General features: G+C 43.7%; 1 protein-coding gene across 1 annotated transcript in view; it reads left to right on the forward strand.

Annotated features, from left to right (window-relative positions):
• Positions 1–2805: 2805 nt before the first annotated feature.
• The window catches only part of STPG4 (sperm-tail PG-rich repeat containing 4), a 47434-nt gene continuing 35573 nt past the window's right edge, over positions 2806–14666 (forward strand). Inside the window, 3 exon segments of the mRNA XM_047782807.1 lie at positions 2806–2841; positions 5591–5650; positions 7308–7565. Coding sequence (XP_047638763.1) covers positions 2806–2841; positions 5591–5650; positions 7308–7565 — 354 coding nt within the window.

Here is a 14666-nt window from a genome sequence, read left to right on the forward strand (position 1 = left end):
GTTGGCACGGTAATGCCCAGAATATTAAACATGGGCTCTCAAGTTTTATTGCAGTGTTATTCAGATCACTGCTGTACATAACCTTGAAAAGGTTGATATTACCTGAGCCTCAGTTACTTTACTTGTAAAATGGGTATAACTTAGCCAGCTGGTTTCTAATTTGGTTTTTATATAATGTTAGGTAAAGCATTTAGCATAGTTTTACATAATCTTATATTTCAAAACTTTTCAGATCTTATTTTTAGGATCACAGTAATACTTTTTCTCAATACTTTAGCATGTCTGCTCTACAATAAATCTAACCAAGACAATTCAGTTGCAGTTAAAAATGATCCTAGAATATGTACTTTTTACCTAGAGTATTCTTAGGGCTGCACCCAAGGCATGTGGAGGTTCCCAGGTTAGGGGTTGAATGGGAGCCGTAGCCGCAGGCCTACACCACAGCAATGCGGGATCCTTCAACCCACGGAGTGAGGCCAAGGATCGAACCTGCATCCTCATGGATACTAGTTGGGTTCTAAACCCTCTGAGCCACAACAGGAACTCCATTAACCTAGAATTCTTATTAAAGATCTGATGCATAGCAAAAGCACCATTCATTGGTCTCTACTTAATGTAGTCTTGTATTCAGAAGACTCCCTCACTTTTAAAAACTGCCTGTTATATATCTGAAAATCTTAAACTCTTCTCAGTGATGTGCAAAACAATGTTGTCTTAAAGGGAACTTTTTGTTTATTCTACATACTTAGTCTTACTGGTAAAGTCCTTGAAATGGATGACCCATGCTGTTTCTATTTTTGAGACACAAAACTGTCTTCTCATCTAGGTGTTCCCTTATATTTCATACCTTGTACGGGTTTCTGGACTTCACTGTACCTTTCATCATATTCACTTAGTCTCTAGGGTACCAGTCCCTAGTCTGCTGAGCCAGTTTTACAGGCTCAGCCAAAATGAGAAAATGAAATTAAGCATAGTGATGGACTGGCTTAATCACTTGTGAAAGTTCTGTTTTTTTACTTCTTGCTCTTAACTATTTCAGTTCTTGATTTCAAACCTGGTGCCCGGCTCCCCGCCCCATTTTTTTTTCCCTTTTTTTAAAGGCTACATTAAATGAATTTAGAATCCCCGTATTTTAAGAGAAATTTAGTGGAATACTGTCTCTTGTTACTCAAAAACTCACCCACAGAATCATCTGAGAGCTTGTTAGAAATGTGAATGTTAAGTAGTTACCTTTGTGGCTTAACGGGTTAAGAACCTATCTAGGATCTATGAGGATTCAGTTTTGACCCCTGGCCTCTCACTTACTGAATTAAGGATCCAGCATTGCTCAGAGCTGTGGTGTAGGTCAGAATGGCTCAGATCCCGCGTGGCTGTGGCTGTGTGATAGGCAGCTGTTGCCCCAATTCAACCCCCAGCCTGGAAACTTCCATATGCGCAGGTGTGGCCCTAAAGAGACAAAAAAAAAAAGATGTCAAATGTTAGGCTCTGTCCTAGAATCTCAATCAGAATATGTTTTAACTTCTCCAGATATTTTGCATGCGTATTAATTTTTGAAAAGCACTGCTATAGTCCATCCTCTGGTTTTATTTCTGAAAGGAAACAAATGTTTTAATTCTTGTGTTCAAAGGGCTCAGAATTAGGACAAAAACCTGTGCTTTAGATATGTTTAAAATTGGGGGATACAAAAAAATGTGAAGGTGGCGTGTGTGGGATCTGCAAATACAGCAGACCATCGAGTTCTAATGAGGGAAATTTTGGTTTTGTTCTGAAGGCAATGATAATTTATTGAATGCACTGTGCCAGACATGGTTCCAAATATTTCACTCAAGTTAATCATAATCATCCCATGTGGGTGCCAATTTATTATCACCTCTTTAAGACAGAAGCACAATAAATCACAGCAAATGCAGCCAGCTTTCAAATCCTGGTAGTTAAGGGAGAAGAGGGATTCCAGAAAGGAACAATCAATGCAGCAATGACAAATGGAGGTCAGGTTTGCTAAGAGCTTGAAAAATCCCCACTGGATTTGGCAACTGGATCGATCACTGGTTTATTTACTAAGTGCAATTTTAACTGAAAGATTAAGATGGTTTTAGGAAAGGGGGTGAGGAAGAATTGAATCCACATTTTTCTTGAAAGTGTGAAAGGAAGCGGAAACTCCAGGGTGAAGTGGGCAGTGGGACCTGGGTTTGAACTCTGGCTCTGCCATTTCTCTGTGCTAGATCGTCCAAGGAAGCCTGTTTCCTCATTAAGTAACATGGGATTAATACCTACTTCACAGGGTTGTTAATAGGCTGAGAAGCTACAGCTAAGAGATCAAAAATGAAAAGGGTCCATAAAGACAATAAACAGTGGTCTGTGGTTTCACAGCTTCTTGTGTCTAGGGCTCACTTCTCAAAGTGACACCTAGAATTTCCATCTGGAGGAGTTTAGAAACAATCTTAGAAAGTGGTTGCTAAGACTGATTTTTGTCTTAGCAAGCATGCTGACTCCTTGCCTAGGGGTTATTAGGGAAAAGGCTTTTGGAGATCATGGGACGCTTTAGCCCTTACAAGCCGCCTTTGCAAGGCTCCCTTGGAGCAGATACTTACCGAGGGCTCTCTGGCGACTCCAGAGCCCTCTGAATTTTCTTACGAGGCTTGTGTATGACGGCCTCGAACCCTTTCCTCGCACTCCACCCATGTGCCTGCTTCCCCTCCCCCACCAGTGGAGCCAGGGTCTCCTGCGCATGCTCGGGAGCAGGACAACCCAGGCGCCTCCAGGCAACCGGACGCCAGCCTCGGCCCAGGGAGCTAGGAGGCCGCCATGGAGCAGCCAACCACCACCATGACCTCCGCTGCCGTAAGGGAAGACCTGAGGCGTGGCCATTGTGGTTCCTTAGCCTCGGTACTGCCTTCCTCCTCCACAGACCCCACCACACCGAACACCGTTCCCCTCAACCGGGCTCCTCTGCCAAAAATCGCACCTCCCTCTAATCCCAGGCCCTTGCACCCCTCGGTTCTCCCTACCGTTCTCTCCCGGCCCTTGTGGCTATACTGCATCCTTTTTTCCTAATCAATATTTGAGCGCCACTTGGTTGGCTTTCCTCTTTGGCTCTCTCTTATCCTTCCCAGTCGCTCTTTGGTTTCCGTGTTGTTTCTCCCCCTTCTTTTTTTTCTTTTTCTTTTTTTTTTTGTCTTTGTTGTTGTTGTTGTTGTTGTGTTGTTGTTGCTATTTCTTGGGCCGCTCCCGCGGCATATGGAGGTTCCCAGGCTAGGGGTTGAATCGGAGCTGTAGCCACCGGCCTACGCCAGAGCCACAGCAACGTGGGATCCGAGCCGCGTCTGCAACCTACACCACAGCTCACGGCAACGCCGGATCGTTAACCCACTGAGCAAGGGCAGGGACCGAACCCGCAGCCTCATGGTTCCTAGTCGGATTCGTTAACCACTGCGCCACGACGGGAACTCCTCTCCCCCTTCTTAACTACCATTAATTACGCCGGACAACTAATAGTGTTATTAGAATTCTTTGATTGTCCCCTCTGTCTGCCGAGAGAATGCGTTTTTCCTTCCCTAGCCTATTGGACACGTTTTTGCCCGACTTCCCGTTTTAGTATTTATGAAATAGTTGAAACTATCTTTGTTTAGTTTGTAAATAAATTTGGGCCCGAGATATTCAGCCTATTTTGTGTAAAGTGATTCGTCCCCAAAGTGGATTTGAAGTGAGAGATAGGTGAAGTTTAGATCACCTGTCCGGCAAAACAAAACAGCAGCTGCCAATTACCTTCCTTTGTGAGTATCATGTTTACTTCTCCCTTCCCACCTCATTTCCTGGTCTTAGATAGAGGTGGAGATTTGTCTTGACCTGCCTGAAAAAGTTTGATTTCTGTGACTATAAATGTGCAACAGAAAAGATTCAACATACATCTCACAAAGGGAATGATAGGATGAAATTCAGACTTAGTGCATACGAAAGAACTTTTTTTTTTTTAAAGGGAAATACATATATTTCAAGGTAAAACTGAAATACAGAGGTACCTATAAGTAAAATGGATATGAGTTGCTAGACTGGAAGAATGAATTACATCAGTTTACTGATTAGATTTTGTTACTTGTAATGCCTTGTGGCTTGAGATAACCTATATTTTACAGTAATAACAAGAGCATTCCAAATGCAACTAGAACTCAATATTTCAATGATTTTACCTAATGGAAATAAGACAAAAAGAAAAAATAACCTGTGCTGCCAACAGTGAGGCTGAAACAAATGCGGGATGATAAATGGGTGTAGAATACTTACTGTGGAAGATGGGCATCCTTGGAAACAGAAGAACATCAAAATAATCTGCTTCATAGCAGATGAGATGTTAAAAATAAAAGCTTCCATTTACTGAGCCCTGCTTGTGGGTACAAGTCTTTATGATGCCTTATTTTCATGCCAGCCCTGGTGCCTTTTTTGTACTCCTATGAGAAAGCTGAGGTTCCTGAGAGTTAACTTGCCTAGTGCTCCTAGCCAGTGGCCGACCTGGAGTTCAAGCTCAAGTCTGTCTGGTTCCTCTGTCATTCTGCCTCTTCAGGTCACAGCTGGCTTATAGGATACATATTTGATAGCAAAAGTAAATCCAGGAAATGGCAGTTTTCAATATTTGCTGTATCTCTAGGAATTTGCATCCCTATAATCACATACATTAATTTTATTACTATACATTTTTACCTTGAGCCCCCTGAGCTGTAAGTTTTTTGTTTTTTTTTTTTGCTTTTTAGGGCTGCACCCATGGCATATGGAGGTTCCCAGTCTAGGGGTCCAATCAGAGCAGTAGCTGCCTGCCTACACCACAGCCACAGCAACACAAGGTCCGAGCTGTGTCTGCGACCTATAGCACAGCTCACAGCAATACTAGATCCCCGACTCACTGAGCGAGGCCAGGGATCGAACCCACATCCTCATGGATACTGGTTACATTCATTTTTACTGTGCCACAACGGGAACTCCCTGTAAGTCTTAATAACAACTGTACTAATACAATTTTGGATTTACACAACTCTTTTCTCCCTAAGAGTACCGAATTTTATCACCTCTATTTATCCTTAGGACATCTAAGATAGGGATGTTTATTATTCTATTACCCAAAGGAAATTTAGATATTTAAAAAGCACTTAAGATCATAAAATACCAATTTCTGGGACTATTACAGGCAAAATTTATCATTATGTAGCTTTTATCTTAATTCAGGCTGACCAGTTTGGTGCAGGTATTAGTTTCTTCAAGAAATGTTTTATAGGAGTTCCCATCATGGCACAGTGGAAATGAATCTGACTAGGAACCATGAGGTTACGAGCTTGATCTCTTGCTCAGTGGGTCATAGATCCAGTGTTGCTGTGAGCTGTGGTGTAGGTTGCAGATGCGGCTCGGATCCTGAGTTGCTGTGGCTGTGGCATAGGCCAGCAGCCACAGCTCTGATTGGACCCCTAGCCTGGGAACCTCCATTTGCCGTGGGTGCAACCCTAAAAGGCAAAAAAGTTTAAAAAAAAAGAAATGTTTTATAAGTGACATTTAACTTCCAGGGATCACTTCTCAATTGAATAGCATATTTTATGTTTATTAATAGAAACCAACCCAGAAGACATCATCTTTGGAAAGAGAAGGATGGTGGAGAATAGCATTAACAGTACGTATATTTTCAGCCTTTTCTTTTCAAGTTATTCTTATTCCTATTAGTGTTTTAATCAGCCTTACTGTTACTTAATTGTCAGAAAACAATGGTTATTCAAATCTATGTGAGCCTCATTTCATACTTATAGTTTTGGTATCTACATGTGACTGAGAAATTAAATTTGGAGTGCAATAAAATCTTGGAAGTAAAACAACTCTAGGAAAAAAAAACTCTAGGGATCTAGGTATTTTACAGGATATCTTGATAAAGTCAATCTAGCTTATGATCTTGGTGAGATTACACAAGGAAGAAAAAGCATGCATTCTGGAAAAAGCATGCATTCAGTTTTTATCTTAGATAAAAAGTAAGAGCCTGTGAAGTTCCCTTCATGCCCAGCGGTTAACAAGTCCAGCTAGGATCCATAAGGATGCGGGTTTGATCCCTGGCCTCACTCAGTGGGTTGGGGATCTGGTGTTGCCATGAGCTATGGTGTAGGTCTCAGACTTGGCTCACACCCCAAGTTGCTGTGGCTGTGGTATAGGCTAGTGGCTGCAGCTCTGATTCAACCCCTAGTCTGGGAACCTCCACATGGCCCAAGTGGGGCCCTAAAAAGGAAAAAAGCAAAAAAAAAAAAAAAATAAGAGCCTGTGATAACTTTTATTAAGGTGGTAAGATATGAAACAAAGGTGACCCAAAGATCCCCCTCTCGAGATATATCGTTTCTATGTGGCAGAAATATTTTCTATTCATACCTTTCTGCAGCAGAGGGGCCCCAGGGACCAAAGCCGTCTTGGAATTGAATCAGTTTCAATGGTGGACCTGAGCTGAGAGCTCAGCGGAAAGATGGCCCCAAAAACAATGGTAACTGAACTGTCAGGTCTGGCCATTCAGCCATGATTTGGTACTTTGTGATTTGAAAGTACCAAACCTCTTACAGGACTGATGAGACCCTGTGTTCTACCAGTTCATCCTCGGTCTCATGATACTATCCTTTCTTTGGGGCTAGAAAGAAACATGTGGTATCGACTCAGCAGAAGTAGGATAACTTCTATTTAGTCATGAAACTTAGCCTGAGGGGTTCTGTGAAAGACCTGACATTTATAGTCAAACTGAATCTCAAGTTTAAGTATCTCTGAAACTACATTTTGAAAATTTTTTAAATTTAAAACTTTATGGCCATAACCCATTTGTTATAACTTAGCAGTTGTCTCGAAAAGGAGGAAATCATCATGCTTGCCTTAAAATATTGTTCTGTTGGGAGCATTTACTACATTTGATAAGAATTTTATTAAACTTTAGGAGTTCCTATCGTGGCGTGGTAGTTAAAGAATCCGACTAGGAACCATGAGATTGCGGGTTTGATCCGTGGCCTTGCTCAGTGGGTCAAGGATCTGGTGTTGCCTTGAGCTGTGGTGTAGGTCGCAGATGCGGCTCAGATCCCGCATTGCTGTGGCTCTGGTGTAGGCTAGCTGCTACAGCTCCAATTCGACCCCTAGCCTGGGAACCGCCTCCATATGCCGTGGGAAGCTGCCCTAGGAAAGGCAAAAAAAAAAAAAATTAAACTTTAAAACAAAAAGAAATGCCACTTAGAGGAGGCCTTTCCAAGAATGATGCTTTAGAAGATGTTACCAGTGTACACACTGACCTGAAAAATGATGTCACTCCTCCCCAGAACACTCCTAATCCTGGCACTTACCACTTGAAAACCTTTATTGAAGAATCTCTATTAAATCCAGTGATAGCAACCTACGGTTTTAAAAACGAAGGACGGGGAAAACCACCTCTCGTGCAAAGAAACGATCCGGTACCAAATGACCTTCCCCAGTACATGCCTCCTGACTTCTTGGACTTGTTAAAGAAGCAAATAGCCACTTACTCATTTAAAGACAAACCGCGATCAAGCCCCAGCACGCTGGTTTACAGAGATCAGGTAAAGCACTACTAGCTGTTGACTTGGTGTGGGAAAGCTCTCAAGAGGCCCTGAGGAAAGAATTCTCTCTCCTCAAAGTGTATCTTCCCCAGGAGAAATTGAAAACCTGGAGGATGCCTTATTTCCTTCAGGCATCAAACAAAAGGCTGCCTCATTTGCAAATATGCCCAGCAAGATTTTTCCCTATGAGAACTCCTTAACTAAAGTAAGTACATGGGGAAATTTTCTTTCCTTCGCTGGGGTCTCTCGGCAGGGTTCCCCTGACGTGAGGAGCCCCTGGGGTCTTGTGTGTAATGGGGCCATACTCCTGGCATCTTTAAGCAGTTTATTAGTGTGCCCTCTTCTTCTAAAGAGAAAGCCTTGCCTTTTGGTGAGCAGTCCCCTTATTAGAGCGTGAATATAACTTTGGACAGTAAGGAAGCTTTGGGAAGAATTTCTTATAGAAATGTGGTACCAGGAGGGTCAGATTGTCCTCTCAGCTCCACCAAACCATGCGTGATATTGAGAATGTAGAGCCTGCTGGGCTTATTGCCCTGCTAGGCTCTGTGGAGGGAAGATGTTCCTGACTGGGAAATAGTTCAGTAACAATACAAGAATAGATCAAGGGCTGGGATAAATAGTGTAGCAGGAAATGCCAGGGGAGAGTTCAGTGTCAGGTGGGATTCAAAAGCTGAGCTCCCTGGACTTTGGATACAAGATAACATTCCTGTGGCTTTTTTTTTTTTTTTTCTATTTAAAAAAAATTTTTATTGGAGGAGTTCCCATCATGGCTCAGTGGCTAACGAATCTGACGAGCATCCATGAGGACATAGGTTCGATCCCTTGTCTTGCTCAGTGGGTTAAGGATCTGGCGATGCTGTGGCTGTGGTGTAGGCTGGCAGCTACAGCTCCGATTGGACCCCTAGCCTGGGAACCTCCATATGCCATGGGTGCAGCCCTAAAAAACAAAAACAAATTTTTTTATTGGAGTATAGTTGTTTTATAATGTATTAGTTTCACGTGTACAGCAAAGTGAGTCAGTCATACATATATCCATTCCTTTTTCCCGTATAGGTTATTATAGAACATTGAGTAGACCTCCCTGTGCTATAAGTAGATCCTTGTTGGTTGTCTGTTTTATACATAGTAGTGTGTATGTGTTAATCCCATCCTCCCAATTTATCCCCCACCCTCACTCCTTGTGGCTCTTTTTTTTTTCCCTCTTTTTGCCTTTTCTAGGGCCACTTCCTGTGGCATATGGAGGTTCCCAGGCTAGGGGTGGAAACAGAGCTGTAGCTGCCGGCCTACACCAGAGCCACAGCAACGCGGGATCCGAGCCGCGTCTGCAACCTACACCACAGCTCACGGCAATGCCGGATCCTTAACTCACTGAGCAAGGCCAGGGATCGAACCTGCAACCTCATGGTTCCTAGTCGGATTCGTTAACCACTGAGCCACTACGGGAACTCCCCCATGTGGCTCTTAATAGTTTACTGTGAGCTTCCACATATATTTTCTTAGTAGTTCTTCCCAGGCATTCTGAAACCGGCAAAACAGATGCTATCCCCCTTTTACAGATGAGAAAACTGAGGTGAATAGAGATGAAGCAACAGGGTCATAGGCGCATAGCTAACAAATAGGCGACACAGGAGTTCCGACGTGGTGCAGCGGTTAACAAACCCGACTAGGATCCATGAGGATTCGGGTTTGATCCCTGGCCTCTCTCAGTGGGTTAAGGATCTGGCGTTGCATGAGCTGTGGTGTAGGCCGGCAGCTGTAGCTCCGATTTGACCCCTAGCCTGGGAACCTCCATATAACGTGGATGCAGCTCTAAAAAAGGCAAAATAAATAAATAATAAATAAATAAATAGGCGAGATAGTACTTTCAACTGAGGGCTTCTGAGCCCAAGGGCCAGTGTTGGGATTTGGACTTTGTTATTTGGGACTTTGGGCCTTAATAGCGTCCATTTACAAAGGAGCCAAAAATAGTACCATGCTTTACAACCGTGTCAGCATAATATGGTGATACCCGGAGTAGATGCATTGCAACCGGAGGTTGAACTAAATGGAAAGGGGTTGTGGTTATTAGGATGGACTAGAAATCTTTCCAGCCGGATGAGCTCATGTATCCCAAGCGTGAACCCTTCCTACGGCTTTGCAAATTATAGCTTTGACACCGGGCAGAATGATAAATGCTCATCGGGTTAATCTTATCCTGTTCGCCTCAGCGGATGAATACAAACACTAAATTATGCCTAGACGTTTACGGCTTAGTATCAGGTAACCTGGCGACGTGCGAGATCATTCTGGCCACCTCCAAGGCGATAGCATTCTGCCTCAGCTTCCACCACCATCCACCTGCCTCCTGGTGCTTCTCTGCTGGCTTTTAGAGGTTTCTGAGGGTAACGCTGGGCCCAGTGTCGAAAGGAGAAAATCTACATGGTTGGTATTAGGCAAAATTTAAAGCTTTAAAAGACCAAAAGAATTTGGCCTACCCAGAGGGCTGGATAAAACCTTCTGAAAACATAATTTTCCTGTTCCTTTCTCCTCTTTCTCCCCCTCTCCCACAAAGGCTTGAGCTCTGGAAACTGGGAGAGTTAAGTGATTTCCTAATTTTCTGTTTCAAAGATATATGACAATACAGTCATTAAGAGGAGGGCTATTCAGATGTAACACTGCTTACGCACCAATGAAATTCAAACTTCAGTTTTTTAAGTAGAATTCAGTAAAATAATAATTTGAATTTAAGGTGAATACAGTATACATCATTGTTATTTATTGAGGTAGAGCAACATTCTCAAGTGCCCTAATTTTCATAGATTATGTTATACCTCATTAGTGCTGTTCTTTATTTGTAAGAAAGCTCTATTTTGTTTTGTTTTGTTTGTTTTAATTGTTATTTCCCCAGTACAATTTTTTTTCCTGCTGTACAGCATGGTGACCCAGTTACACCTATGTGTATAGGTTCTATTTTCTCATATTATCATGCTGCATCATGAGTGACTAGACATAGTTCCCAGTGGATCTCATTGCTAATCCATTCCAAAGGCAATACTTTGCATCTCTTACTATTTTTAATACCTTGATTCTGAAGCATGTAACTCAACTGGAGAACCTGTATCAAAGAATCCTTTCGAGTGTGTGTGTGTGCGCGCGCTCATCTGTATCTGGCTTTTTCCAAAGAGTATTTGATCATGGATCTACAATTTTTACAATCTGTGTTTTCTTATTAGAGAAGTAATGTTTTTATTTTAGAACACACATACAAAAATGGCACCATCTCTCTTCCTTATGTAGTTTTATGACCCACTTTTCCCCTGTGTTGCCGTCATCCACTAATCCCTGGGTTCTGGCACCTCATGTCTGGATGATTTTGGCTCCCTTTGCTCCTTGGCACTCTTTCCACTACTCCTGTCATAATTTCAGTACACAATAGACAATGATGATTTTCCAAATCTGGCTTCTCAATTTCTTGAACTCTCTCCTCCATCAGCCACTCACGCCTTAGATTTTCTTCAACACCGATCATTTCACCCTCCATAATCTCAGCTGCATGCATCCCACTCTGATCACTCTCCCCTAATCTTCTGCCTCACTCCCTCTAGTCTCCCAGCCTCAACAGTTTTTCCGTTCTTCCCAGTCTGTAAATCCATTGATCCCAAAAGCTGAGTTTTTCATCTTGGTGGTTGTTGAACCAAAAGATAGAACCAAGCCAAAGAGCAGGAGAAGGGCAGGACTTACTAATTGCAGCAAGTAAGGAGAACACGGGTGTCTTTCCCAAAGCAGTGTCTCCCCAACAGCAAAACTGGGGATGTTTTTTGTTTTTTGTCTTTTTGCCATTTCTTGGGCCGCTCCCACGGCATATGGAGGTTCCCAGGCTAGGGGTCCAATCGGAGCTGTAGCTGCCAGCCTATGCCAGAGGCACAGCAACGCAGGATCCGAGCCGCGTCTGCAACCTACACCACAGCTCCCAGCAACGCGGGATCCTTAACCCACTGAGCAAGGCCAGGGATCGAACCCGCAACCTCATGCTTCCCAGTCGGATTCGTTAACCACTTCGCCACGACGGGAACTCCCAAAACTGGGGAAGTTTTAAGCTAAGGGCCCATATGTTATCATGAAGGGGCTTGAGCGGAGGAGAATTCATCAGAGAACTGGGGCCAAGGTTGACAGAGTCCAAGCTTTAGTTGATTGAAGTCAGGAGAGTCAACATCACCGTTTCATCCTCCACTTGGATGAGGGCCTTAGTGCCTGCAGAACTCAAAGACATATAGCAGATGATGATATATATATATCTCACCAGGACTAGGAGGAACTAGGAGTGTTTTATGCTGAATTATTGTTTCTTGACTGATTTTCTTTTGTTCCCACATCCCCTCATTTCACTTAAATCCATTAATTAAGTCCTATTCAAGGACAAGCGTTGTGGCCAGGCTGAGATCGCAAAACAGCTTAGGCCATGCCTCTTCTCTTATGTCAAGAAAGCCATGCCTGCATCTCTTTCTCTGGGGACCTCCTACCCTATCTGCTTACACTGCCACTTTTCATTGCCTCTCAACTTTCTAATGTTTTATTTCTTTTCAAAGCTTAAGTTCCAAAGGTAATCATTAGAGTTATTCCCTGCACACGCCCTCAATTCCCCGTCCCCTCATGGTTCATCTTCCTTGTTTGGCAAAGCCACAACCCTGGTCAAATCCCTCTGCGAACTTTGCACCTGCATCCGTGTAACTGAATGACTAGTCTCATTTTAAATTCTTCACCTCCCCTGGGCACCGAGTGGACTTCCCTAGTCTTTATTCTCTCGCTCTCTTGGGTGGTTTTCTCTCACATCTCCCCTCGACGCTTCCTCCTCAATCGTCTTTTTTTTTTTTTTTTTTGCTTTGCCTGCTGCAGGTGGAAGTTCCCAGGCCAGAGATCAAACCCGAGCCACAGCAGTGACCCAAGCCACTGCAGTGACAAAGCCCAACCCTTAACCCACTGCACCACAAGAGAACCCCTCAATCCTCATTCTTTTTTTCAGTCTTTTGGGGGGTTCTGCCCCTTCTCCTTGCCCCCTTCCTGTGAGAGTGCCCCAGGCACCCACATTGCTTCCCCATCTATGCTCATTGCCCGCTGATCATCTCAAGGCTTGCAACACCAGCTCTTTGTGTGCACTTTCCAAATGTCTATCTCCCACCCAGACTTCTATGTTGAACCCCAGGCTTGTCTATCCAACAGCCTTGATGACTTTCCCCTTTTCTGTCAGATCCAGGATTTCTCACCCTTGGCACTATTGACTTTTCGGACAGGATAATCTTTGTGGCGTGTGTGAAGGGGCAGGGGGGGGTGCAGTTTGGTGCTTTGTAGGATGTTTAACAGCATTTCTGGATAATTAGATGTTGTAACAACCAACCCTGTCTCCAGACATTGCCCACATGTCTCCTGGGGAAGGAGAGAACCAAAAACAAACAAACAAAAAAACCCCACTCCTGATTGGGAACCTCTAGGTTCAGGCATTGTGATAGTGGGTGTGATCTCTGGGTGGCTGCTCTCAGGGTTGACAGGTTGACAGGGGACTGGCTTCATTGTGACCTCATCTCTTACGCTTCCGCTCACTCTCTTCCTTCCCCACTGGCCTCCTCCTGATGGCTCCTTGAATTTGCTACTTCCCTGCACCTCAGGGCTTTGCACCGCATCTTCCTTCCTCAGAATGCTCTTATCCCAGATATCTGCTTGGCTTACCCCTTCTCCTTCTTCAGTCTTTATCCGTGTGTCACCTTCTCAATCAGCCCCATTTAAATTGGCCACCTGACACCCTCAACCTTCCCTTCTCTGCTCTTTTTGTTTGTTTTCTTAGCACGTAGAGCCATCCGTATACTATATAATTTACTTGCACTTTGTGCTTTTTGTTTATTGTCTGTCTCCTCCCATGAGAGTGAAGCTTCATAAAGACATGAGTACTTAGCTGTTTTTTCACTGTTACATCTTTGCCTCAGGAACAGTGTCCGATGGTTAATATTTGCCGAATGCACACATGCCTGAACGATTCCTCACATATCTGATATCTGCCTGGGCCTTACTCATTTTTTCTTGGATGTGTGGTTATCTTTGACTGTGTGTTGCTCATTGCCCCTGAAAAATCGTTTTAGGAATTCCCTGACACCTAAGGGAAGGTTTGCTTTTTGTTCTGCTGATATTAAGGGGAGTGACCAGTCTGGTCCCACTTAAAATGCACTGCTTATATGTTCTTGGATCTCTCCAGTGATGGGAATTTGAATTGGAATCCATGAAAGGGACCAACCCACGGTTACACTCTGACAAGGGTGGGTTTCTTCCCTCTATTCCAATTCTGCTTAACACCAAGACAACTCTCTCTGCAGTCCTCTCAGCATCGGGATGAGGTGGGAGGGTTGCTTTTAGTAAGTCTCCTTTTGGGGCCTCCAATTCCTGTGGGTAGGATTCCCATTAGATCACCATCATTGATGGCTCAGGTCAAAGCCTCTGGATCCTTCGAGGGCTCTGATCACTCAAACCCACCTTTGGTTTTCTGCTGAGTTATTTGGGTTTTTGTTTTTGTTTTTTGCTTTTTAGGGCTGCACCTGCAGCATATGAAGGTTCCCAGGCTAGGGGTCCAATTGGAGCTATAGCTGCTGGCCTACACCATAGCCACAGCAAGATGAGATCTGAGCCGCATCTGCAACCTACAGCACAGCTCACGGCAACACTGGATCCTTAACCGAATGAGCAAGGCCAGGGATCAAACCCACAACCTCATGTTTCCTAGTTGGATTCGTTTCCACTGCGCCATGATGGGAACTCCTTTTGCAGAGTTTTGGCTGGACCAGCAAACATCTATGAGCAAAACTCGGCCATTTGCCTCTCTGGTTTCTTGCTTTCTCTTGGTTTGGGAGTCTTATATTCCTTATCTTGTCATCAAGTTCATATCTTTTTAAAAACTCTTGTTTATTTTTAATGTTGTATCCCTTGTGTCTAGTAGTTGAGTGCAGTGGGAAGGTTCATCATCCAAATAACCTAGCCTGCTGTCGGCAGAAACTAGAATTTTTTTCCCTTTGGAAATATATTTTGTATCTTTTCCACACTGTCATGTACTCTGTACATCATTTTATTTATTTTTTTTATTTT

Source organism: Phacochoerus africanus, chromosome 5, assembly GCF_016906955.1.
Source record: "Phacochoerus africanus isolate WHEZ1 chromosome 5, ROS_Pafr_v1, whole genome shotgun sequence".
In the NCBI taxonomy this organism is placed as follows: domain Eukaryota; kingdom Metazoa; phylum Chordata; class Mammalia; order Artiodactyla; family Suidae; genus Phacochoerus; species Phacochoerus africanus.